The following is a 27,466-nucleotide window of genomic DNA, read 5'->3' on the forward strand; positions in this document are numbered from 1 at the left end:
TGATGCTGTAGTGTCTGTCTTATGTGTGAAGAGCCAAGATAGACTACCAGATATTAGTTATCATGGCCTGTTTGTGTGCTAGACACAGTCCCCAGATAAAACAGTTCTCATCAAGACCAAGATTCTGTACAAAATATATTTGTCTCTGTTTTTCTCTGTATCCCCAGCATTGTAGATACCTTTTAGGAAAACCTTGGCATTGCTCTCTGCAAAGACCCAAGCCATCCCTGCTGTCTTGCCAGCTTGCTCCAGGTTACAGCCTAGGTGCATGGATGCACAGGAGGCTGTGACTCTTGGGTAATCTCAGTACCAAACAACGGGACAGAATAAATATACTCAAAGTGCAGCCTTTGTGCTCCCAGAAAGGTCCAGCTTTTTCACAGGCACAATGATGCTGTCACACAACATGTCTCTGAGGGATTCCAATATTACTGACCATTAGAAAAGGTGACTGTCAGAATGAGAGAAGCAAAGCCAGCCTGTTCACTATCTTCACTTTTGCTTTCTGATGGATCTCAGCTTTGGGGAGAAGGCAGGGTGGGAGTGGGGGACCTGGGGGCTGTCCTGGGTCCCTCTGTGGTGACCAAGCAGTCTACTGCCACACAGGACCCTGAGGGAGATGGGACCACTGGCAGCAGGTGGCTACCATGGCTCTGAAATAGTACATGTTGAACTGGGAGGATTCTGGGGGAAAACCAAACACCAATCCCAGTCACCTCGTGCAGGAGAGCCCACCAGCCAGCAAGAGGGCTGGCTTTTAATTCATCTGTGTATGATTCCCATGCCTACATGCCATGTTCCCCTTGCCACAGCACACACAAGCCATTCCACGGCCCAGGGCCACCTGCTGATGGCCAGGGGCTGAGGAAGCCAAATGAGCCAGAGATCTCATTTCTGTGCAGGCAGCAGCTGGAAGTAGCTGGAAACATCTCTAACAGTAATTTTTCCTACACCAGCTGTTGCCAGACGATGGTCTGTGAGGCTCTGCTGGTTAATGAGCTAATGGAAAGTGAGCTGCACCTGGCCTCCAGGGCCAGCCATATTCTAAAGATTTCCAGCCCTGAGACCGTGGTGACATAGGTGTGGGAGTGCCTTGTTGAGGGCTGATGACATTTGTTGGTTCAAGGAGATGGGCACATGTTACATTCTCTGTTCTCTGCTGGTTGCTGGTACCCTGGTAGGTACAAAGCAAAGGTGTTAATGGTTTATCCTGTCAAGAGAATGGAGATTGGCAATGGTTGATGCTGGGTTAAGTTAGAAGGACAGTGGCTGGAAGGACCCTGTGAGTGTTCTCTCTGTTTTTTGTACAGAGGCAAAATTGCAAGGCATGAGAGAAAGTCTGCACATCCTCCCGCCACATCTATGCCTCTTGCTTGCAAGCAGTGGCCAAAGTCAGGATAGTAGGAACATGACATTCATCCTTTCAGCATCCTTGTTCACTGACCCAATGTGACGAGAAGGCAGCCCAATGGTACTCAGTGTTTCCCAAAGAGCAGATGCACAATGCCTGGAGGACACTGTACAACAGCATGTGGGAGCCTCCTCTGGGTGACAAACACCAACTCTAGATGGGACAAAGGCAGAAAGGGGGAGCAGATGTGCAATAAAGGGTGTGAGTGCAAGGGTGTCAGGACATGCATCCGTGCCATGCCCTAGGGGTGCCACATGAGCAAGTGTCTGCCCTCTCTCTGGTTGTGAGTGGCTGTGCCTTGCCTCCATCCTTGGAGGCAAAGGAGGACACCCGGACACGCTCTGCCGGTGGCTGCCTGCACGTCCTCTCTTGTTTTCCTGGCTGAGGCAGAGAGAGAAGGCCTGGTTTCAGTTAAGCCTTGGTCACACAAAGATGCCTTTCCTATTACTCTTTTGTTTTTCCTTCTAAGCAATGTTCCCATTTAACTCTTTCAACTCTTCCCTGTTAGAGTAGCCTGCCCTGCCTGAAGCTGGCCCAGGTCAGAGATAATTCAGGAAAGAAGAGAAGCTGTTGGGCTGTGGGGCTTGAAAATCCCCAGCCCTGCCAAGAAGTTTTGGGAACTTCAGCATGTAAGAAGGATAACCCTGTTGGGAAGATCTAGGAGGCCAGGATGAAGATACTCCAGTGGTGTGCTGAGCATGGTAGGAATACCTAAAGAGTCAGTCATGGCATTATCATGACTGAATTTGGCACCAACTTCAAATCCACAGAGGGGGGAGTGGGGGAGGAGGAAAAGAAAACATGCAAAGGCCTTTTCAAAACTCAAGACCACAAGAAAATACTTCGTATAAACAAATCAAATGGAAATATTTTTTTAGTTCTATAAACATTTCCCCTTGAAGCATTCAACCCAAATATTGCATCACTGTGCTAAGACATAAATAAATCTTGCAGTGAAAGAGATGCACACCAACAATAGACTGGCCTCTTTGCCTTGTCCAGGCTGCAAGAAGTGCAAAAAACAAACAAACAGGGCAAAGAGTGACAAGCAGAAGAGAGACGTCTGCAGAGTACTTGTCTGAATATTCAAGGGAGAGAAGAATCACACACCCCACCCCCTAAATCCCACTGAGCTTCAATAAGGAAGTTCATCTCCTTCAGGGTCCTTAGAAAATCACAGCTCTGGCAGGTTAAGGACACAAGCCAAACTTGTTTTTCAAAAGCAAGGTAGCTTCTGATTTTCCCCAAATATATTATTTTAAAAAGTATATTCTTTTATACAAATATCTCTTTGGTGAAGATGTATTTATTTTTACAGTGATTATAACGGTGGTATCAAGAACTAAACTGGCGGAGCTGTCCTGTGTTTTACACTAATTTTGTACTTCCACACACCTATTGGAAGACTTGCTCTGAGAAGTAGTTAGCAGCACTTCAGCAAGAGGCAGGGCTCTGGGTCTGGCTTTCAGTTGGTAAAAATCTTTAGAGGCACTCTAGAAAGAAGAATTTGCTGCCAGATTAGAAAATGTGAAGTACCCCACAAGAAACACACCTCTAAGGAATAGCTGCAAAAGGTGATTTTGCTCTGTCAGGACTGCCATTTGCTCTACCTCATGTGTAGGTACCTCTAATCTGGCTCTACCTCCTCCATTTCTCACATTTTTGGGATGCAGTATGACCCTGTAGACATCATACCTCTGAAAGCACACAAAGAGATCTGCCTCCAGCCCCTTCTCTTGCTCCTGTGCCAGGGAGAGCACTCTCCCTGTGTGGGAAAGAAGAGTAGACAAGGACAATGCTGAGTGGCAGTGGCAGTGAGGGATGTGGTGTATTCACCATGGCATAACCATGCTCAGCAATTTTGGTGCTTCCTGGTGTCGTGTATTTCGAGTCATAGTACCATGCTGGGACCAATATTTGGCTCATACCTCAAAAAGACACTAAGAGCTGCCAGGGACCTACTGGCTTGGTCTCTCTCATCATGAGACACAGGCAAGGAGCTTCACAAGACACTGGGGTGGGAGGGAATTTCATTCTTGTTCCAGCTCACACATGAGACACTGTAGAAAGGGCCACCAAAAACAGCTGCTTAGCAGTTCAGTCTCATGGGAAAGTTCCACTAGCAAAAAGCTAGCATAAACTGAAACCTCTTGGGCAGGTGAACTGGCTCTGTATTCAGCTGAAATGAAACAGAAATGTGGTTCTCTATGGTTCTTCAGCTGGGTTCATACTGCAACAAGCAGGCACAACTACGAATTCTCTGCTGGCTTAATGTCCCCTTTCCACAAGCCCTCCTTGTGCTGAGCCATGCTGTGCATGGTCCTCACACTCAGCAACCCTGGCCGAGCTGCCTGCAGCACTGCAGGGAACAGTAAACCTTCTGAGACCATTTGATCTTGCTAGGCTATTGAGAAAATCTTCTCCATGCGTGCTTTCTTTGGTCTTGAGAAAATGACTTCAGGTGCTGCTGTGAGAGCTGATTTATGAGGGGAGGCTGACAGAATAAAAGGCCTCACACTTTTCATGTTATATTGCATCTAGCTGGTGCGAATTCAGAGACATTTACACACAGCTAGCTGAGGGAGAATTGGGCCCAGACCCAGTATATCTGTCTGACAACAGAGAGGATTAAAGACCTGCAAATGCTAAGCAGGGGTGGTCCAAAAATATTAGAATCAGAACTAATGGAAAGAAGTATACAACAGTAAAATTTAAATTGTAGAGAAAAGATTACAGCTGACATCCATTCCCTAAGCCAAGCGTTCTGCCTTCCACAACATGCTTCTAGATATGGATTACATCAGTCAGAAAAGGGGATTAAATGGATTTTGGGTTCAGCATGGTCTGGCACGCAGCAGGCAAACCAGAATGGGAGTATTTTGAGCACTGGTGTCTTGCAAAACTTCAGAAGGCACTCTGCAAGTGGATTACAGCATCCTTCTCCAAATTCCCACCCATACAGTCATGCCTCATGCAATATCTAATGCATGCAGTCAAATGAAATGGTGATAAAAAAATAAAAGCAGCTGGTAGAAATGAAAAATGAAGAATTTCAAAGCTTTGCCTGATTTTTATTTGCCTATAACCACTGGCTGCTGCATTGTATCATGCCACAAAAGAATGTGTGGATATCATTTTCCTCCCTGAAAGGTTAGTTTGTTCTTTGGATTAAAAAAGGATCAGAAACACTATGTTATGTAACTTTTTTAAGATCACCTAACCCTTGTTTTCAGAGGCTATAAATTCCTGAGCATCATAGCCTTGGCATCAGCCATTATTCTTTCTTTTAAGAGAACACCTAGCTCCTGAAGTTTCAAAGAAATTATTGGTAGGTGCTCTGCTATCCTGCTCTTAAAAATGCAGTAGAAGTGTATTTGTGCACAGACTACTGAAAAGACAAAGCAGGGCATATATGTCTAGAGGCATGGAGCTGTAAGACCAGCTCTTTCTCTTTTTGCCTTTGCCCAAGTCTCCAGATTGCAGTAGGGTGATGGTATTCAGTAGACACCATATAGAAGCAGAGAGGAGAGTATTAAGAGGATACTGCAGACAGGCAATGCCTGACCAAAAGGAGAGGGACTCATAATGGTTCAAACATTAGTGTCTGCAAGGCTTAACACCACAGAGTTGAAGGTACTGAGGAAGATGATATTAGGGGATCATATGAAAAATAAGGAAAAATAATGGGAAAGTGCAGGTTAGTAAAATAACACCGTTTTGAGAGACATGTCCTCCAATAGACAAGAGCAGTCTCCTTCAGGGAGAGGGCTAGCCACTGGGGCAGAGCAGGGGAAGGTAGGTTTAAGGAGAGTCACACCTCTGACACTGGGAGTCAGGATTGTCCTTTGGTCCGATGGTCGGCTGGGGAGAGAGAGGTTATCCCAGGCTGCATCCTCACAACCTAGAGGCTTGCACCAGCCCTCCTCTGGCTTCATGAGCTCTTGGATGACTCCAGAAAGCACCACCTCATGCCCTGGACCAAGGGCTTCCACACAGGCTGAGCCCACAGCGGGACCTGCCAGTGCTGTGGGGCTTCCCTGCACTCCCTTCAGTGCCTGGCTGTCTCCAGGCCCTGGCTGCCAGGCTGGGATGTGGGTTAGCAGATTTTTACCACGCTGTTTCTCTGGGATCCCTGACAGAGCCCATCAGAGCTGCCTTTTATCAGCATTGCACGCCTTAGTGAGCCTGTCATGACTCACACACAATGTGCTCTGTGCTGGATTAATCCGGCTGGCTTTCATGCTCAGGATGTGGGCGACTGATTGGGGGGGGGGGTGATGTTGGGGGCATGGGGACAGATGCAGGGCTGGTGGGGGCCTGGAAGACTGGGGAACCCCAGCCTTTTCACTTCCTGAAGTTAAGGACTTGTTTGAGGGCTGTTGCAGAGGACAGGGTGAGCACAAGCCTTAAGCAATGAAAAAGAAAGCTGGAAAGGCAACAGGTGTGTGGGAAAGTGGTCAGGAAAGAGATATTATAGGTGAATAATAGGTGAATAAATAGACTGCAACAAAGAGAGAATGTGATGTAAAGGGAGATCTGTGTGCCTTAAAAGGTAAGCTCCCTTGCTGACAGACATGACAGGTAGCTATTTCCTGCAGATATAATTATCCAGGGACTACACTCAACCTAAAGGGATCTTTTCAGTCTTCAGCATTAACCTGGAACACCTTTAAGATGCCTCCCCATCTTCACTGTTGTTATCTGTAAACTTGCAACAACCTACTACAGATTGGGGAATCATAAAAAGTGTGAAATCCTAAACCCAGCAGAGTCTGTACTGATGAGAATAAGATTCCCATCAACTACTGTAGTACCAGGTTTCCCTGCAGAGTCTCCACAGAGAAAATTAATCTCACGTGAGAAGAAAAAAACCTGCTTTTTCCAACAAACATTTACAAAGCTAAAAATGGATACCAGGAGAAAGGATCAGTCAAAGCCACCTAAGCCAGCTTCACTAAAACATCTCACAATCTGCCATGATTTCCAGCTGAAGTGGTGCACACACACTAAAAAAACCTCAAACTGATTCTTAAAGAGCTGATGATGCTGCAGTTTTATGTACATACATATAATTTGAATGCATATGCTAAAACATTATATACATCTTTCCTCTAATTTGAGATTCACAACATTCACTTCAAATGATCCATTCTATCTAATGCTTTTCACCCATGAAAGTTCTGTTTTCAGCACCTACTGCCCAAGTTACCATCTCCACTTGGAAAGGTGAACTCCTTTCTAGCACCCCATCTTGTCTATCCACTGTACATGCATCCAAAAGTTTCCAAATAATTTCCCACTCAAGGATGAGAATAAGCTTGCCTGCCACTGAAATATCACTGTCTCTTGATAAAATACAACACCTATTTAACAGCACAGAGCAACACTGTCATTGCAAAAGATGACATGCATGGTCTTGGGTTTACATCCTGTCCATCAGGGGAGCATTTCTTATGATTATTCTGAGATGGATTTTGGCAGTGAACCAAAAGGCATGAGGGCATGTCCTACCTCTTTCTGCACACAGCAGGTTCATGGTTCTTTTGTGTCCAGTCTCAGGACTTCCCACATCCAGCACAGGCAGTGAGGTGTGTGGTCATGATCACAAAGGTGGTTATATTGGCTTTCACTGAAAGAGAAGTTTTAAACTGTAGAAGAGTAGTTGCTAAGTTCTGAGGAAGGAAAGCAGGATTCTTGAGGGATGGCTATTTATTCTAGACGGGAAAGGCTATTTATTTAGGGCATTTGTCTGATCTCCTTACTCAAGCAGAAAGTTTTACCAATTGACTTTGATAATTTCCTATTAACAAAACATTTTCTTAAAGACCCTGTCCTCCACTCAAAATGTTCAGTGACATTGTAAAACATTTGCCAAACACAAGAGGATCTCTCTGACTGCTGATTCCTGAACATTTTAAGATAAGGAAACAAATGGACCTGAACCAAATCTTCTCATAGACTTGGGAGCCCACTAACTCTCCACATATTTCCTATCAATGGCCTGACTACAAACAGAATGGTAGTTCTTTACAACATCTCCTGTGGGTATGTGGCATAGAATAGGCACAGCTGTACCTATATATAACATGTTTTATATCAATGTATTTATCACTGCAAGAAAAGAGAATGATACCTTTGTGGGGCTGTGTTTCTTTTGTATTGTTTTTATTATGTTTGAAACAGGAACAGTACTAATAAAATTATCTTGCTGCCAACCCCTGTCTCAGAGGGAGAAGTTAGCACTGGTTGACTGCGATTTCTTAATTTCAAAATACATATGTTATCCCTTGTGTGTGCTTGTCTTCGTGCATGAGGGGCAACATATATATTCTGAAATAAAAGAAATACCGGTGAACATATAATATTTCTGTCTGACATCAGGATGAGCTTGTCACAACCGAGTCTATGTCCCTGACTTGGACCCTAGTGGTAAAACTAAACTGACATCAAGTTGGTTTAGTTTACAGCAGCAGAGATTTCCTAATATAGGCAGGCCCTATCTCTTGTCCTTTCATCCCACCCCCTCTTTAATTTGTCTCTCTGAGTTCTGATGACTGAATCACTTCCCCCTTTGTTTCTCTGATTTGTTTCTTAATCTCCTGCTCCTGAAAGATGCTTAGTTCCTGAATCCCTATACAAATACACTTTCCTTTCTAAGCTTCTCACCAGCCAAACAAGGTTTTATTTGTTTATTTAATTTGACATGCTGGAGAGAAATGATCCCGTTTCCTATGGATTATCAAAGTAACAAATAGCTTTACAAGAGGGTAAACAAAGTAAAACTCATGCTGAAACTCCTTTGAACTGGGGGTTTCCCATTCATGTCCCTTCATAATGTGAGTCTTTCCCCTCTCCTCTACACAGTACACAAAATTACTTTCTGGTCACTTTGGACCATGGCCACTCCTGGAACTGAGCTGGTCATCAATTCCTCATACATCCTTCCACAAACTTATCTTGAATTTACAACAACACGGCCAGACAGCTTTGAACTCACTCTATGATGGAGCATTTTATCCATCTTGTCTTTGCCTCACAATTCCCCCTATCAAGTTTTCATTTTTGCAAAAATGCAGAGCTAGAGGAACCTGGTGGTGTGCCTGGGAGCCTCCATGGAGGCAGGCATACTACAGTGATTTTTACTGGGAATTCTGCCTAACTCAGGCGGCAGACGTGGTACACCTAAAGCAGCACTCTGCAACACACCTCCTGCAATGTACATTTCTGGAGAAAAATAGACAAAACAACACAACTCAGGTGTGAATCTGGGCTAAAATTCCTAAGGACTCTGAGCCAGAGCTGCTGAAGAGCAGCTCCCAGAACAGCAAACCTCAGCAGTCTGCAGCACACATATTTTCAGGGCACTTAGGTTTGGTGGCTGGGGACTGGCTGGCTTCCCCCCACCCCCAACATCCCTTTCTGTTTATTACTCCTGCTGTAATTGGGAGGCATGTGTGGATGAATTAAACATAGCGGGACAGATGAGAAAACTCTCCCTCCTTAGCTGGCTGAATGAGCAAATTTAACTGAGCCTGTTACCCACTGAGTATCGTGCCGGCATGCCAGGGTCCGGTTTCCTTTGAGCTTGCCCTTTCATGCAAAGTCCCTCTGTGCCCCCCACCTTGCTCCTCACAATATCAAACAGCTGGAGTTTCAGCGGCCCCAAGGAGGAGCCTTTGCATCAGACAGCAGCAGCGGTGGGAATTTTGTCTGGGATCAGAGAGGGACAGGGCCAATATGGGCAAATTGGTAGCCAAGGATCTCCAGAAGGACATGGGACACCCCCACCCCCCAACCATGGGCTGTGCTTGGTCAATGCCCAGAGTAAACGTTTCCTTATGCCAGAAGAACTGGGGTTAATGAGGGGGTTTTGGCTTTCACACTACTTCAAGCTTCAGACAGGCAAGGGGCATCCAGAAACTGGTGCTGGCGGGGAGTTTGAAACAAATGCACACCAGCCTACAGCAGGCATCCCCAGCAGAGCAACAACAGAGCTTCCTGAGAGCAGGACTGCCACTGGCTTGTCCGGGGATGCCAAGGGGTTGTGGCTGCACAAACCAGCACCCTGTTTTGTCCCAAGGCATTTCTTTTGGAAGGCAGATGAGAAGAACAGCATATGGAGGGCACTGCTGCATCCATCTATTCCCTCAGCCCCAGGGATAAACAGGGAATGTAATCCTGCAGGGTTGCAATCTTTCCTTTCATACTGTTTAACAAGCCCTGGGGCACTTCTTTGCACAAGGTAGCTCTAATTCTGCTCTCTCACTTTTTCTTCCCACCTCTGTAAGTCTAAGACTAGTGAGGGCTAATTCAGTTACTACTTTAATTTAGGAGAGTTTATGACTGCTTTAAATTAGGAAACCAGCGTTTTTCAGACAAGGCAGGTGCTAGAGGTCTTAGCACTTGTAAAAAATAGGCCACTTAGTGAGGTGTCTACATATGGATTTAGCACCTGAGGAGTGTGTTACTGACAATATAAGGAAAAAAAACTTGGAAGCTTGGAAACAATTCTTTAAAAGATAATTAGAGAGCAAAGTTAACATTTCAGAGGAAGGAAGTTTATGTTCAACCTGGTAAATCTTTGTGTTCAACCTGATAATATTACCCATTGAAATGAAAGTTGAAGAAGCCATCTTCACACATTCCCTTGGAACTCAAAAAATCCTACAGAAAAATCAGTTTTAATCTTTTCAGTAATCATGTAATAAACCAAGGAAGCAAGAACCCCAAACATAAATAGAAAAAAACCCATTAAATCCTTTGCATCATCCTTATGAGAAATGAGTAAAAGTAAACCAGGAAATCAGAACTCTCCTAATGTGCCACTAAGCAGAACTAACTCTGAAACCCAATGATGACATGATTAAAAACTTCCTCTTTCACCTTTTTCTTTGAAGACTGAAGGACTTCACATTTAGAAACTACAGATCACGTTTGTCATCTATGCTCTTCTGTACATGGCAAAAACATGAGAAACCTATCCTGACCTTTCAGTCACAGATTTGTTTCAAGATAATCTTTACTGAAGAGCCTTGAAAGGCCAAAGATTTCCCTTCACCTCCGGGTAAATTTAAGTTTTGGGGCATGAATTCACTCTTTGGTGCAGGGAGATGCAGTGAGGAGGAAGTGATGAGGTTTAATCTCAGGGAATGATGGCACTGCTTTTCATTAAAATTTTGTACCCGAGACACTTTCCACGAGAGCAAGCACCTGCTAGGAAGGGATGGCTGGAAGAAAAGACCTTTTCTTCCTTTTGGTATTTATTACAACTGATGACCGCCGAGGATGGGGCGCCCGGGGTCCTCCGTGAGCCGCTGGTGCCGCTCCAGCGTGCGGGGCCAGCCCGGCACCCCCGCTCCCGGGGCCGCGCAGTCCTCGCCCCGCAGCCGGGCCGGTGGGGCCGCCTCCCCCGCCCACCACAACCTTTTGGTCCCAACTCTGCCGCTTCCGCCGGCCCGGGAGCGCGGGGCGGCGGGGAGCGGCCCTGGGGGCCCGCGGCTCCCGGTTCGCGGTGCTGGGGGGACGGGGATGGTACGGGCAGGGGACGGGACTCGGCCACTGCCTGCCTTTGGGGAAGGGGTTTTTCTTGGACTTTTCTCCCTTCTCTGGCTCCTCCTCTTCTTCCCTCCTCCTCCTCAGGGGGAGGGGAAGGAGGGAGGCTCTCGGGGCAGGAGTAGCCGGAGAAGGAATTGTTTGGGAGTTCAGTCATCCAAAAGCAGTCTCCCGTATGGAGGGTCTGGCTTTCCGCATCCCGGCGCCTCTTCCCTCCTCCTCCTCCTCCTCCTTCTTCTCCTCCTCCTCCTCCTCCTCCTCCCGCCGCGCCTGAGCTCAGCGCGGCCCCCATCCCCAGCGCCAACCCGCAGAAAAAGCACAACCACCTCAAACCAAGGGCCCCCTCACTTTCCCCTTCCCCGCAAAACAGGCTTTCCCCCCTCTTTTTATCTTTCTCTCTCTCTTTTTTTTTCCTTTTTTTCTTTTTTTTTTTTTTCTCCTCTGTGTGTGTGTGCGTGTGTGTGTGTGTGTGTGTGTAGTGAATTCCCCGCAGATCCGGCCTGGAAGTTCCCAGCTCCTGGAGTTAAGCCTCTTTGTTGCCTCCCTTCGTTTGGGGCATCTTTGTGTTTCCCCCCGCCTGCTCCACTGGAGACCGCGGTGAGTGAAAGAGAAGGGGGCCCGGGCCTGGTGGCCCTGGCAAGGGGCTGGGAGGACGCACGGTGGTGGCGGGCGATGGGGGCGCAGGGATTTCGCCCCATCCATCTTCAGGCAGCGGCAGAGTTTGGGAAGTTGGTGTGGGGATGTGAGGAAGGGCGTCTGCCTAGGGATGTAGGAGATTTGACAAGGGAGCAGGGGAGACCCGCTGGTCCCCCTTCTTTTGGCAGAGGCAGGTGAGATGTGGGAGGCTCGGATGTTTCCCTCCAGCTCTTCCTCCTCGGCGCCTCGGTCAGAACTAATGGAGGGCCCAGGGCACGCACAGGCTCCACGATGCTCCCTGACTCTCCTGGAACTTCCCCAGCAGCCTGGTCCACGAGCTTGCCCTGTCCTCACTGCCGGCTGGGCGAGGAGATATGGTGAGCAGTGAGAGAGAAGGAGAAGCTGTGCAAAGTAAGACGCAGATCCATCCTCCATTGCTCCAACTCTTGTCAAAAGCTGCTGGGAGTTTTCAGGCAAGAGCCGCCTCTGGCATATGCGAAGGCATTTTGGTTTGTGCTCTGTGAAGGGGCTGCTGCTGCAGCAGAGAAAAGCAGGAGTGGGTAGTCTGTCTGTTAGTAGAATTTTTGTCCTCTTCTGTGACCGTAGAGTTTTTAACCCTGGTGCAAGGATAAGGAGTGATTTGGGTCACTCAATTTTCTGCCTGACAGTGGGGTGTTGTAGGATTTGTCCACACATGCCTCCCTGCTTGGACTGCAACTTTGGCAGATCTGTCTGCATGGTGCCTGTAAATAGAAAATGTGTTGGGGAGAAAGTGGGATGCTGAATTTGTAGCCGTGTCCAAACAAGACTTTTTCAAGTGCTCCAAAGATACTTACTGTGAAAAATAATAGGCTTTAACCAATACCCTCGGCTGGCAGAAGGTACTTAATACAATGTTTGGGCATTTCCCCAACTGATTCTGGTACCCCAAGTGTTATTTCACTGGCATTGTGTGAAAGGCAGTTCACATCTATTAAAGATGGTCTTTTTTGTCCTTGCTTGTTTTAAAGAAACTCTCTTGACCTCTCTGTAGCATTATGTGAGTGGGATAACAGGAATCCATACATGCACTCAGCACCCTCATGTAATTCCCAGGATGTCTTAAACGTTTTTCTTGGTGCCCAATTCTCCTAATTTCTACATTGCTACCATAGTGTCTTTTTGATATGTGCATTTGCAATCTGCCATTAAAATTTCTTTTCCCATGGGCTAAAAAACGACCATGGAAAATATTAGAAGAATGTGGGCGTTTTGTAAGTAGAATTTTATCTTTGTTTTCTTTTGAAACTAACTGACTTAGTGTGCCTGCGATTAAGAGGAGGGTTCCCCCGTATTTATGCCTATGTACTTATATGACTGACACTTTGAATTAATGGGTTGAATATTGAGGTTCATATCCTGGGGAAGGATTTCAGCAGAAACACATCACGGCTTTGCAGTGACAATTTGTTCTGTTTATTTAAGTGACCTAAAGAAATGAAGGTGAAATAAATTCCTATGCTGCTAGGAGTCATGTGGGGATTTTCTGAAGTAAGTAGGACAATTAGGAAGAGCTGTGAGCTTCCTGCTGGGTGCATGATATTCTCTTACAAGAAGTAAATGGAGTTTTGTTCCATGTCCTGTTCTTAATTCTCCCCTTCAGATACAGGGACTCGTCCTGCATATACCAAGCGGTAAAAGTCCCAGTAGGTGTTTGCTGTGAGGGTTGAAGTCAGATACAGTGCAGTCCTCCCTGCTTCCTGCTGAGGAATGTGAGGCAGGTTCATCTGAGTGGTACACAGAGGTTCTGTGCAGGTGGGAAAGGCAAGGTCAGTTTTCTCCCACTCATACACACACACACACAGGACCTTTATTTGAGAGATATCCCAGTACAAGAATCCACACATTTCTTCTCTGCTTGGCACAATGAAGAAGCATTGGAGCTGCACAATTCTGCATGTGTGTGCTCCAAACTAACATGTAAGTTGTATGAGTTCTGTGTATCCCTGCAGTCTGGAGAAAGCAGCTTTGCTGTGCCTTTTACTCACAGGATACAGAAGCACAGGGTGAGAGGTTCTTTGAGATTGTGAAGTGAAACCTAGTGTCTGGCATTTGCAGAGGTCTTTCCAGCCCTCAGAGTTTGAGACTCCTGGCTTGGAAGTTTGCTCCATTGAAGGACAAGTGAATCATTGCTCAGTCCACTTCACTGCTTGCAATTCTGCTTATGTCCTCAAAACTAACAGCAGACAGATCACTCCAAGTCTTCAGAACCAAACTGGCAGCCCTGCAATACCTTAATGATGCTGGTACAGCTCCTTCTGGCTCACTAGGGACAGCAGAATTGCCTCTTTCGAGCCAGCTGGAGCCTCCTGAAGAGCAAGAAGCATCACGGTGGGGCTATGAAGCAAGCAGCCTGCTTTGTCCCCATACTTCCCAATGCTATAGTGCCTTTCCTGAGTTAAAAAAAAGTTCCTTTTAGGGCAGACCTGAATTTTTGTAGTTTCTTGTGATTGTTAGTGAAACACTTGACTGAAATACCACCAGATCAACCTGCCAATGTTTCCTGGCCTATTCCTGAACCACATGCCCCTAGAAGCACAGAAACCTTGCAATCTGATAACAAGGAAAACATAGGAAAAAAAACCCACAACTATTGCTTCTTCTACCTGGGCTGTGGGAGGGAACATGGGTGACAGGACAGGAACAGCTGGAAGCTTGTGTTGGAAGGTGGAGATGTCTTCAGCCCATGCACATGCCCTATTGCGAGCCTGAATTTTCTCCACAGCCCTCTGCCTTACTGTTCCCATGCAGAAATTGGAACTGGACCCTGTGTTGATGGGTTGAGCATGGGGGGCAGATACTACTGTCTGTGTTGACATAGACCTCACCTGTACCCACCCTCATGTCTCTCAGAGCAGAACTCAGGTGCACTGGGGAGAACTCTCTCTGTTGTGCTTGGCCTCCTCAGGACTGGCACAGGGCTGGAGAGGCACCTCTGTGCCTCCAAAATCACTCTTCCCAGGCAAAGGCAGGCTGTGTCCTAGTGCCCCACCTTGTCTGCCTCATGGAGCAGGGGAGCAATGACAGGGAAGAGTGTGTTGGGGACCATGCTCGTTGTTTTAGTTCAGGTTGGCCGGCAGGTGGGTTTTCAGAGACTTGAGCTCAGCTGGGCTCAGTTTAGTCACTCAGCCTGCGAGGTCTTGCAACAGCAGTAGGCAGAGGTAACTCCAGGTTAACAAAAATTCCTTTGGTGGTAAATAATGGTGGGTTGTTTGTTTTAATATCTGATGCCGAGTGTCTCAGAGACATGAGGCACAATTCTCTTGGACTTCTTTAATGTGCAGAGGTGACTTTGATATATTAATGCTGGCATGTTATACACCAAGGCTTGCAAATCTCTTGGTTTAAACCGTTACCTCCCGGGCTAAAAATTTGCAGTGTGAATTCTGCAAGTTAGGATGGGATATCCCGCAATGAAAAAGTTCTCTTGCAAAGTCTTCGGAGACTTCCTGTTTCTGGTTAGACTGAAAACATCCTGAGGGAAAAAACCTGCTGCTGTATGTTCTGGTGCTCCTGTGGTCAGTCTCAGTTTAAGAGGTTGTTATGTATTCCAGTTCCTAGGCCACAAGAACAATTTAAGGTGAATAATGACTAAGGTCCTTATATGGAATAGGGGTGAATATCATCTTTCAGGTTTCTAAATGTACTTTGGGTAATTGTTCAATGCAAGGTATCACATGCATCTTTTTCTGTTTCCTAATGCTGGGTTTAGTTCCTCTTGGCTCCGAATCATACGACATCGTATCTGCTGCTTCATTGGCTGAACACAGTGCTTGAAGCCGGTTCTCTGGAAGGAATGCTTGCAGAAAGGGAAGCTTTCAAATTTGCTTTATATGCATATTTGTGCATAAGTCTTCTAAAATCTCTCCACAGAAGCATGTGCTCCAGCAACACAGCTGTCTGAGTGTCCATGGGAAGCTAAGACAAAAGGAGTATGGATGCAGTGGAAGCAAGTTGGCTGAAAAGCTCAGAAGGATATTTATTGCAGGGAAAAGAAGCCACTTGTTGCTTACACAGTCTCAGAGCTGCTGCAGGCAGTGCAGACCTTTCTGCTTAAACAGGGAGCAAGAGATCTCTGCCCCGAGGATGTTACATGCTCCTTTTATTAAAATGGCCTCTCTTCCCTGCAAAAGGACAAATGGGATGGGAGCCTGATGTGGTTGGTAGCAGAGCACCTGGACTGGGTGCCTGTGAAGGGCCCTGAGGGCTGCCATTGTGTGTTGTAGGAGCTCTTGAGTAAGAGGCAGTGCCAATTTATTTTGGCTCTTATGGCATCGATGAAGAGAAATGTGCATCAGGGAGCGTGTGGGACGTGCTCGAGCTTCTTTGCCCTCCTTGTGGGCAGTGTGCCAGCACAGAGGTGAGAGCCAGACTTTTTCCTTGCTTTCTGCTCTGCTGCTCTTGAGGGGCTGCTGCCCTCTGTGCAGTCATCTTCCCTGGGCAGCCATTGGATGTGAGGATGGTGACTGTGCCTTGTGCCTGTGCAGAGTTGGAGGCTTGCTGGGCGCAGTCCACACCACACCACAGCATATTGCCCCTATGGAAACCCACTGTTGTTGTCAAGTTTGCAGAGGTTTTGGCTGAGGTGTCTCTAGATGTTTGTGTGAAAGCCAGATGGTGTTTTGGAAAGTGATAATTTTTCATTAACTTCTGTGCCTGGCAAAGGCAGTAAATCTTTCACCCCAAGCCCTGCAGTGGCGATCCCATTTTAGCTCTCTTAGGTCCACTCTGGCAGAGAGATTAGGTAGCAGGTTGTACTTTAATGCACAGTCATAGACCCAGGGCCCTGCCTAATGCAGGGATGTGTTCACTGTCAGCGAGTTTGAACAAGCTAGTATATCTGAAGACTGTGCATCAGTCTGCATTCAGATATATATCCTTCTGCTGTTCTTTAAATCATGAGTGCAGGGGAAAAGGGTGTAAAGATCCCTGTAAGAACTGTGTTGTCAGCTTTGAAATACTAGATTGAGGTTACTTTTAATTTTCTTTTTAGTGGACAGAAGGACAGGTTAGACAGAGCCCTGTGAATTAATGTGTTGAGTTTAGTGTGATTTAGAAAGCCTATGGTAATACAAACATACTGAGGTAGGCTTTGAGAAATACACCTCAAATGTGGATACATTGCCCTAGAATACAGCATTTATTTGCAAAATTCAGCTTCTTCTGGTAACATCACTGTAATTTATCTTGGTACTTTTAGGGACAGCAGCCACCTTGCTTAGTGATGCCAGTGTTTTAGGGTGCAAGCTGGGATGTGAGGGCAGCTGTGTTTGATTCTCCTCTACACCACAGATTTCCCCACAAGTTGGGGCAAGTTGCTCTTTGCCCCAGCTCTCCACCTGCAAAACTAAATGGCACTTCCCTGCCTCCTTGTGGTGTTGAGGGTAGGTCTGCTGGAGATCAAGAGAGACCATAGATTTGCTGGCCCTCAAAAACCTCTTAGATGAGGACCACAGTTGGTTTCAGCAGAGAGTCTCCTGCGGCACTGGCAGCCCAGTGGGCGGCTCCTGTGGTTGCCTCTGGGGATATGTGCCCCTGCTTGCTGGGTGGATGGGGGCTCTGTAGGGGGTGCAGGATGCTTTTGGTTTGGAGGGCAGGCTGGTGTGCAGCTACAGCAAAGGCCCTGTCTGAGCGTGACCCTTAGGGAGCCTGGCGTAGGTAGCAGCAGTGCAGCTGCAGCGAACTTCTGGCACCAGCCAGTGGTGGTACAGAGAGGCCATTGTAATCTTATGTGCTGTACAGTATACATCTCAACAGGCTAAGTGGCTCCAGGTTTGGTTGTTTTTCTTATTTTCCCCCTCCTCCTCTCCATCCCTTCAAATCTACTTTATGAAGTTCCTCCCCTTAAATTGAAAATTTGGCCTTATCTTCAAAGAAGCCCTTTAGTGCCAAGCTTTTAAAGGTGGGGAGGAGGCGAGAGCAAAAACATCACATCCATTAACAGCCCAGTTGCCAGAGAAAATGTTTTTTAAAACATAATCTGAAACCTTAGTGTTTGGGAGCCAAAGCCAAGATTGAATACAAGTATGGGCCTTGTCCCTAGAGAGTCACAGCACTGGCACAAAGAGTATGCTGGCACAAAGACCATGGAGCGAGGATTCTTGTGCATGCACGCACACAAATAGACAATTATTTGGAAACCAATAGTGTTCTGAATGCTGAAGAAATTTAATCTAGTGCCTTCTGTCCCAGGTTGCTCCCTGAGCTGTAGCTGATGTGGAGAGCATTTTCATTGCTCCAGCGCTTCTGTGGATGGCAGTCCCCACTGGAGCAGGAAGATTCCTGCTATTTATTTGCCATGGGTGGTAAAAAGGACTGTCTGGTCCAGCTTCTTTAGAGCCTGCTGCTGTCAGTGAGAGATTTCTTTGGGACCCCTGAATGGTGATGGGTATATGATTTTTGTGGTTTATTTCTCCAAAAGAAAGCTGCTTGTTTAGCAAACACAAACACTGTCAGATTGAAGGGTTGGGTTTGAGTTCCAGTGTCAGGGAATGTTGTCAGAAACATGCTGGGTGGGATATGTCAAAAACACCTGGGCAGACTTTGATGATGCCGTGGGGAGTCAATCAGACTTGTGCATTGAGACCAGCTCCCCCTCTTCACTTTTCAGTACAGGGTCATGGTTGGTGGGTTTATGAGATGGTCCCACTGTCACCAGTGTAACAGCTGCCCAGATTAGCCCTGACCATCTACTCCTGCATGGAAGTGGACCCTGTTTCTTAAGTGGCTATTCAGGCATATCCTGGCTTGCAAGCACTTGAAGTGCAGCTTCTAAGCCAAAGTCATCTGGGCAGAAAGAGAGCAAGATGGCCCCAGTTATCCAGTTGCAATGGGGTTTGAATCCAGTGAGGAACACCCCATTACTAACTTCTTCTGGGCATGGCTAGCCAGACCACAGCAGAGCTGTGGGACCCTTGCAGGAGGAGGGCTTGATATCTACTAGCTCTTGAGTCCCTCTGGGGACTTCCATACCCCTCAGCTGGCCAAGCAGGGTATCAGGCTTGTAGCTGTCGGGCATTTCTGCAGCTGGAGGCTTGTAGGGTGAGAGAAGCCTGTGAGAAGCTGGTGCATGAAGAGCTCCTCAGAGAGGAACACCAGGTGCTTTAGATGTGTCCATCATCACCTTTTGTCACTCCGACTTTATCCTTGGGGTGTCTGGGACTGGCCTGAAGGGAAAAGATGTCTGCTTTCCAGCAGATGAGGAGCTGAGCTCCTGTTTCCATGCCAGCTTGTGCCTGAACACCTTTGTAGTGCCATAGAGAAAGAGTCCAGGGCCACACAAGGACTGGTTGCCTTTAAGGACCTTGCTGCTCTGGGTGCCTGAGGTGCTGTAAATGTTGCAAGAGTAGTTCAGCTATTGTCACCCCAGCTCCAGATCCTGTCAGAAGTGGCTGCCCAGGCAGCAGAGAAGAGGAAGGTCTTGGGATCATGATCAACTATGCCAGATGACCATGCAGCCCATTAGTTTGATGATGGATGCTGAGAAAGGGCGGTCAGTACCCAGGTACAGAGTTGGAGCTGCTGGAGCCTGGGTGTGTTTGCTGACCCTAGTCACCTCTTGGCAGGGAGGTATGGAGCCAGTTTCAGGAAGCCTTAGGGAAGAGTGATCTGATTTACATGGCTACAGCAAGACAGGCCAGTTCTGTGTCTCACAGGACAGGAACCAGTCTACTCCAGCTCCCACTAGCGCTGGCTGTGCTTGCCTGGTGGGAAATGTGCAATACAGGCTGTGGGATCCTGCTGATGGCATCATGAAGCCTGTGGTCTTTTCTGGTAGGAAGGGGGTCTGCTACTTACATCATGTAGCAATTTAAGCAGGAACATAGTTACTGAATATACAATTGTCCTGTTTTCCTCACAATTGCCTGGGCTGCAGGTTTGGGGAGAAGGGACTAGGAGCATAAAGAGACCAACATTAAGAGCAAGTGGCAGGCTGTGTTTATCATTGAGGCCTGACCCTATAATCTCCCTGGGGATAGCTTTGGACATCCCTAACCTCTGAGCCACTTGAAAGAACCACCTTTAAAAGAATTTCCCAAACTAGTGACCAAGCAAACAAGTGCAAATTTCATCAGCCACAAAAATGTGAGTATAACCCAGTTTCAGCATAGTTTTAGTGCTGAGGATAAGTACAGGTTTCTTGACTCTCTGGATAAAGTCTGAGAAAGGCCTGCTTTGCCATCTTCCCCCATCACCATATTCCAAAACCTAAACTACTATTTATATTACAGTTGTGTCTACAAGTTTTAACCAAGTTTGGGACACAGCTATGACAGATACCATGTTAACTTGTAGTGGGAGACTGTTCCCGTATTCCCATTCAAAACAGTGAGGTAAATGTGAAAGAGGAGATAAATAGAGCATGAAAGGGACACATGTACCTTGGAGTGACTCTGCAGGTCAGGACTGCAGCTAAGCACAGACTCCACCGCGCCTGATAGTCAGTCTCATGTTCTATCGTCCCTGCTCAACAGAGGTCAAAGTCAAGTGTCAGTAAACATTGATTGAAATTTGTCTGCCTTGAAGCTGAGAGTTGTCCTAGCAGAGCCTCATCTTCCTTAGCTTTCAGCTCACATCACTGACTACCTATGCTCCAGTGAGTGATTTGTGAAAGGGGCACTTGGCACTGCAGGTGGTGTTGGTACCATCCTGCTGCTTTGCATGCCTTACATTTGGGCAGGCAGCAGGTCTTGTGGAGCTGGGGAGCTGCAGGTGGAGAGCAAGAGCTTGTGGCTGAAGGCAAAGGAAAGGAGCCAGTTAAGTCTTTAATTCTCTCCTGTCAGCCAGTTTTCAGTTGCAGCTTCATGCTTTGAAAGGTAGCTGGAAGAGGAGAGTGCCAGTGTAATAAGAGTGTTTTGCTTGCAGCATGCAATCTCAAGCTAAACCGTACCATTACATAAATACTGTGTGCCTTCTTTCCACAGGGGGTCTGGGACTGTGCTTCTCTTGCTCTGGAGGCATTGCTTTGCAGTGCACAAGCCAAGAATAAGCTCTAACAGATGCTGCTAAGGCCAAGTCCATGGCTTGTATTGTGCCCACGTGCAAGAGGAAATGTTCAGGTCAGCAAAGAGGTACCTTACGCTGTAAAGGAGGTTCAGGAGCAGCAGATAGGGACAGCAGGGTTACAAAGAACTGCTCTTCCTGAGCACAACATACAGGGGTACCTGAATGCTAATCTGACCCCTGCAGGCACAGGCAGCCCAGTAGGGAGCAGCTCTTTAGACACCAATGGTAGGACATGAGCAAAACTTGGCTTGATGCATCAACTGGGAACTATCTCTCAAAGAGGACAGGATTGCTTCAGTGAAACCTCAGCAGGTTCTTTCCTCCCTCCTTTCCTGTCTGACTTAGAGCACTGTTTGGGGGAGTGGGTGGGGATTCAGGTGCATCATCTTCTAATATCTATTTGCAAAAAGCTGCAGGCAAACTGTCTTGAGGGCTGCTCATGGCCATGCCCTTCTGTGTCTGAGTAACAGCTTGAACTGCAGTCAGAGGCTTTTTGCTCAGAGGAATGCTTTGAAACATACTGTTTTTAATGGCACTGTGTTGCCAGGGGCTCTTTGTGTATAAGTAAAAGCATGACTCTTTGCTCTCTCTGCAGGAAGAGGACCCTATCTGTAGTAGGACCTCCATTTGGCAAGTGTTTTGATCTGCTCTCTGCAAGCTAAATAACTGAATTATTGAGGAGATCTCAGATGAGGTGTTTGTGCCCTTGCAGTCAGTGCCTTGGGAGTGGAAGAGTGGTGGGAGATGTCAGACAGCGGCACAGTTCTGGTTTTCCTCTTCTCTGTTGATCCCAGGTCACTCTCTGTGCCTGAAAGACTGCGAAGAGGCCCTAACATAGCTGCTGCCTTCACTGCTGTCCTGCTGAATTAGACAGGGCATGGGATGGAAAAGGGATTAAAAATGGGTTTGTGCCACCCATCCCTCCTCATGCTTACCGTGAATAATCTCTTCCTCTCTCCAAGCACACAGTCCCCTTTCAGTTTTGCCTCAGACCTCGCAGTGAGAAGAGAGAACAGGATTGGAGCTGAGGATTCTAGTGTGGCCCTGTTCCCTGCGTGCATGCTGCCTCCCAAAGAGGTAGGTGCCTCTGCCAGGTCCTTGCACCCCCTTTTCTCCCTGTTTTCTGTCTTTAATTTCCCCTTCTCTTCCTGAGGTCCCAGTGTTGCCAGCAGTAGTTACTGGGGCTGAGAAAGGCTTGTTGGGCCATATCCTGGGTGCCCCTGCCCTTACTTGTTTTGGGGAAGTCTGATAAGGAACAACTAGGGGTGCCTCCCCAGGCGCCAGCCCACTGCTGCAGAGATGCTCCCAGCCCTCGCCGACCCGAGGCAAGCGCAGCGCGCTGCATGTCAGAGCGGGTCTGGGAGCCTTTGCCCGGGCACAGTGGCTGCCTGCAGACACAGGCAGGGCTGCTGCCTCCCCACAGGTTATTATAGAGAAATGCCGTCCTCAAAGTGAGATCCATGTCTCTCCTTCCCTTCTTTCCCCTCAGCTGGTGGATTGGGGCTCAAAGGTTCAAAGGCAATTGAAGTCCCCACCAGCATTTCTGATCTCACATTGTTTTGCAGGCTAGGAGGCTTTTATGCTGACCTGTCTCCTTACAGGCAGCCCAGGGAAGCAGCAGACATGGCATGTGCTGAGGTGCCAGCATCTGCAAGGGGAATGTAGGAACCAGGCCAAAAAGGATCAAAAGCTGTTAATGAGCCACAGATGGTCAGCTTTATCTTGGAGCCTGGTGATTTGGGCTTCTAGAGTTTTCTGCTGAAAAACTATGTGAGTAAAAGCCGGTAGCAGACAAGAGCTGGGAAGGAAGACCCTAAAATAAAGATCCTTATACATATATGGGGGACATCAAGAGATCATCTGTGCGAGAGGCTCATTGTGTTTTTTTCTGAAGGTCTCCTTAACTACTTGAACTACTTGTGCGCTGCAAAAAAAGGACTAGTTTTCCATGGAAGAATTTTGTAGTCAATAGGTAAGACCAGCAGAGGTTTTTCTGTGGCTGTTACAGAGGAGGATCTCCAGAGGCTTTGCTTGAGTACAGAGCCCCAAAGGCTGCGATAGATGTTTTCCACTCTTGCACAGGGCAGGATGCTCCCAACAGATGTTTGTTATCGGCAGAGTAAAGCAGAGAAACAGAAAAACTTCAGCTGGCAAGAAATGCAGAGGGAAATTGTAATTGTTTCCCTCTTGTGCTTGCAGAGAGAATTCTTGAAGCTGCTTTCTGTCCTATTTTAACATTTTATGTTTATATAGCTTATCTATTTTGTGAGGAGCTATTAAATCCTGCAGCACATTGTGGATGTGGTTATATGAAAACAGCTTGTTTTACCCATCCCAGGGCAGATTGTGCCGCACAACTGGATCTAAAACAATGGAGCAGCATTTTCACAAAAGTGAGTGCTCTTCTTCCCGAAAGAGCTTATTATATTTTCCAAGTTAAGAAATGGTGAATGATTTCCCTAATGGTAATTCTGAGATTGTATTTCCCTTAGATAGGTGAGTTTTCACAGTTGCTAGAGGGAGAGGAAAGACCTTGTTCCTTCCCACTTCTAATGCTGCACTTGTGTAGCAAGTTACAGTATTTAATGTAATTTGGAGGGTAGGTACTGCCTGAGCTGATCTACAGATGGCTTGAACGGTGTAAGGTTTTTCTGGGGGTATTTAGTGCTGTGGGACAGATGAGATTTCCCTTCTCAAAGAAGGCACTAACAGTCCCTGTAAGCAATTAGAGATAAATGTCCTTGAGGCAGAGGATGACTTTCGCAAAGCACCTGAGTTCTTAAAGGAGTCTCTGTACAATAAAGGAATCTCATACTCCTTAAGTTCCTTTACTGGACAATAATATAAGGATTTTTGGAAAATCCAAAGAGTTCTAGATTTATACTTCCTGGTAGACAACCAAATGTCAGGGGTTTGCTGTGTCCTCCCAGAACACTGCTGGATGAGTCTTTGGAGAAGGCCATCTAATATTTTCTGTGAAACATTTGCTAAAACCTCTCAAGCAAAGGTGATTTCTGCATTGAAAAGACATTCTAAAATGATAAAGCAATTCACAACACACTGCTTCTTAGTCCTTTGCAGCAGAAGACAAGTTAGACTTCTTCAATTATATTAGTAGCATATTAGACTTAGGTTTTTAAAATGTCTTAGGCTGAACAGAATGCGTTGATAGATGGAAGAATAGATTAGAATCTCCTGTTGTCAACCCCAAAGCCCAGGAGCTGGTGTCAGTGTTTATTCTTGGTCTTTTTACTGCTTACAGTTTTCTCCAAAAATGACTAAACATATAAAACAAGGATTGGGTTTGGGGTTTGAGGTTTCCTTTTTTTTCCTTCCCCTGTTCTAGGCCAGATTCTGACCACAGTCATGTATTTGTTTTTTTTCCTCTCTTACTTCCAAATGCAGTCACATAACAATAGCCTGGAAAAAAAGTACTGGAAATTATTTGTTCATGAATTTATTTCCTTTTTTGGGCTACAAGGAGTGGGTTAGCATTTGGGTAAGGAGGCTGGGAGTTCCAAGCCATCTCTTTCAGGATTGAAGAGGGTTTAAATGGGAACCATCCTGTTAAAATGAGAAGTACTGTAGAAAGGCAGCCTTTCTGGAGCAAGCATTTCCATGGCTCCGTGTGCAGAGCCTCATGCTTGGGGCACCTCTTCTCAGCTGAACTTTATTTGCTATTTATGTAATAGCAGCATCTTGTACAGACACTACTAAACAGGCTTTGTCTGCCACAGGCAGGCAGGGACCGACTGGAAGAGAACTGCTCCTCCTGTCTTGGGCTTCTTCAGAAGTGGGTGATTGTTTGCTTTCTTTAACAGTCTGCTAATATGAGGTAGTGGGTGGTGTTGTCTTTTTTATTTATTTTACAAATGGTGATTTTGACTCTTGTCCTCAGCTGTAGGAACTGCTTTCTAAACCAAGCTAGCTAGGATGGAAGCATTGTAGCGGGATGATCTGTGAAAGAGGAAAGTCTATCAGAGACATTAGATTCCCAGCTGATTGTGTTCTGTCATCTCTCTCCTGAAGAGCAGGAAAAGAAGTGTTTTGCAGACAGGGTTAGGAAATACATTTTTAATGTCTGGATCTGTGGGTCTTAGCAGATGACACCTCTGATTGCAAGGAAAATTAAAAATCACCAGGTTGGACAACAATGAATATGTGACTGCTGTGCTGGTCATGAGGGTGGTTGTTAAAGTATCAAACAGTACACATAGTGAAATCTTTATATTTTATTGAAGTTTCAATGGATTTGGTCCTTACAGGAGACAAAGCAGAAGCAAATGGAGCTTATGCATACTGGAGAAGGAGCATAATCTGATAAAGGCTAGACCAGTCAGTAAAGTTTTCAGATCGCAGGAAATTTCCTCAAAGTATTTATTTATTTATGGCTCTGCTGAAAAATTTTCAACCAGATGTGTTTAAAAATATAACAGTAATGAGATACTTAAAAAGGAGTTAATCTCTCCCTCTCTTTGACATGCTGCAGAGCACCAGCTGTAGCACAAGCAAGCCCTGGGGAACCCAAGTGGCCTGGCCATGCAGCCTGCAAGCCAAAGTCACACCTTAGGAAGCCAAACCCTGGAGGGAAGCACTGGCCTGTGGCAGGTTATGGGGATGGTGACCATTTGGCCGTCCTCCAGGGACAGCAAGTTTAGCCTTTGCAGCTCTTGAGCTCCCCAAATCTCCCCAGTTCTCTTAGATCCCAGTCGCTTGTTCTCAGGGCAGCAAGACCCAGTTTTGTCTGAAGTACTGGGAGGCCTTGAACTGTCTCTGACACCCCCGATGGGGAAATGCTGGAATGAGGAGGAAGGGAAACCAAGGGCTTTTGTACTGAAGGAACAAAAAACATGCTCTACATGTCCCTGTTACAGACTACAAACCAGACTAGGTTTTTTGTTTTGCTTTTAAATGCTTCTTTATCCAATGCAGGTTTTTTAAATTATTTTTTCTGTCTTTTTTTTTTTAATTATTTTTTCTGTCTGTCTTTTTGGGAGACAGAACCATTTGGGACTCTTCATTTGGCCCATCCAGCCTCTCCATAAAGCATGCATAAGCCATCTTATCCAGATTCATTTCCTCTAGGATTCCCTATGTCTTTGCAATGGCCAAACCTTTGTGTTTGATATTATGGTGGAAATGGCAGGCCAGCTGTGCTGTGTCCTCCAGTCCTCTGCCAGCAGGGCTCAGTGCTGGGTGCAGGAACTCTGTGAGAGCTACAGCTGTGAGAGATGTAAAAAATGTGTGTGGTGACGGGCAGAAATTGTTTTTAGGAAGCAAATGCCTCCTCCTCCTCCAATGATGATGATGGTGTGGCACATGGGAGACTTGAAAGGCAAAGCATGTTAATTTTGGTCCCAGGTGGAGGATTGTGTGGAGAAGTCTTGTCTCCTCTGTGTCTGCTGGTTTCAGCTTCAAGATGCATATCACAGCAGAAAAATCTCCTCTCCCCTGTTTCCTTTTTCCACCACTGGCAGGTAATCAAGATTTGGTTTTAATGACTTCCCTCTACTCTCTCTGTTTCCTCTCCCCCTGTCCCACACATGCCTTTTTTATATTTTTTAATGCATTTCTTTTTGGCAGAAGTTGAAATGCAAGAAGCGTTTGGACCAAGATGAAAACAGTGGAGGAGAATGCTGGGCAGTGCAGTGCTTTGTTCTGAGTTCAGGGGGACGCGAGGAGGGGACAGGATATCATTTCCCAGATGGGGACCCTGCCAAAGATGTTCTTGCTTCAGAAAGCAATGAGTGATTTTTGAGGCTGTACCAGGTTTAACTCTTTGTTCACCCGCTTCTGCCATCCAGGGAAACAGCAAAGGCCTGGACCAAAAGTGAGATGTTGTTGTGCTATGTGAATGGTCTCAAACCAAAGTCTGCTGTTGTGACTAAATGCTGTCACTGGTCTGAGGTGCTTGTTCCTCTGTTGGAAACCCTAAGGAGTGGATGTGCAGTCTGCACTTGTTTATGAGTGAGGGTCCAGCACCAGTGTGATTGTGGTTGAACAAATGAGATCAGCATGTTCCTTACAGGGGTTAGGACTGCTGTGCTACCTCCTGCCCTGCCAGCAGCACGTGATCGAATTTGGAATGGTGCTGAGCTCTGCTTCAGCTGTTCCCATTGCAGGACGGGGAGCACTTTTGCCTTGTGATGTTGGGGAAACACCTTGTCCTGTGACCAGAGGAGCCCTGCACTGCTGGGACTGTAGCAGCAGCAGGTAGCTTGTGGCTGTGCTGAGAACCACTGGCTGGTCATAGCACTGGTTCCTCCTGTCTGTTTTGAGCCAGTCTCCCATGTGAGAAAATTACAAGTTTGGAGGGTATGGAGGGCGGAAAACCTCTGCAGGCATGTATTTACTGCCATGTTTATAGCTCCTTGGGCTTTAAATATTGCATCATGTGTGTAGGCTGCTGATTTAACTGCCCAAAGGCTGTTGCACAGTAGCAAATTGAGGGTTAGGATACAGGAGGGGAGCAGAGAAGGGAAAGTTAAAGTAACTCTGCCTCTTCATTAATATCTCTTCCAGGTTATAAATACTTGGAGCACTTATGTCAGGACTCTAGAGGAGGTCATTTATCTCCTGATGAAAAAAACCTCAAGGGTTTTTGTCTGTGGTACTGGACTGTTTCTTAGTATGGAGGTTCAGCCTTTTAAATCTGGGTAGGTTTCTCTTGTGGAAGGCCACCGCTTCCATCAGAGTTGGAGTGAACCAATGCTGTGTATGTAAAATGCATCAAGTCCCTTTGTGTCAACTCAGTCACTATTTACCACAACTAAACCTTCAAGCCTGTTTTTCTTTAGAACCAGCAGCCTCTCTGGGTCCTTT

The 27,466-nt window shown here is 46.5% G+C and overlaps 1 protein-coding gene across 8 annotated transcripts in view; it reads left to right on the forward strand.

Annotated features, from left to right (window-relative positions):
* Nucleotides 1-10,934: 10,934 nt before the first annotated feature.
* The window catches only part of BOC (BOC cell adhesion associated, oncogene regulated), a 54,478-nt gene continuing 37,946 nt past the window's right edge, over nt 10,935-27,466 (forward strand). For 2 of the 8 annotated variants that reach the window (XM_064410132.1, XM_064410130.1), the window contains exons 1-2: nt 11,423-11,560; nt 20,563-21,721. Coding sequence is in view for 4 of the 8 variants with exons in the window: in XM_064410130.1 (XP_064266200.1) it covers nt 21,527-21,721 (195 nt within the window). In the remaining 4 variants the exon portion in view is untranslated. Of the gene's footprint in view, nt 11,561-20,562; nt 21,722-22,598; nt 22,617-27,466 lie in introns of those variants that run through there. The other 6 variants (XM_064410131.1, XM_064410137.1, XM_064410129.1 and 3 more) reach the window with 6 other exon arrangements.

The sequence above is a fragment of the Passer domesticus genome, chromosome 2 (assembly GCF_036417665.1).
Source record: "Passer domesticus isolate bPasDom1 chromosome 2, bPasDom1.hap1, whole genome shotgun sequence".
In the NCBI taxonomy this organism is placed as follows: Eukaryota; Metazoa; Chordata; class Aves; order Passeriformes; family Passeridae; genus Passer; species Passer domesticus.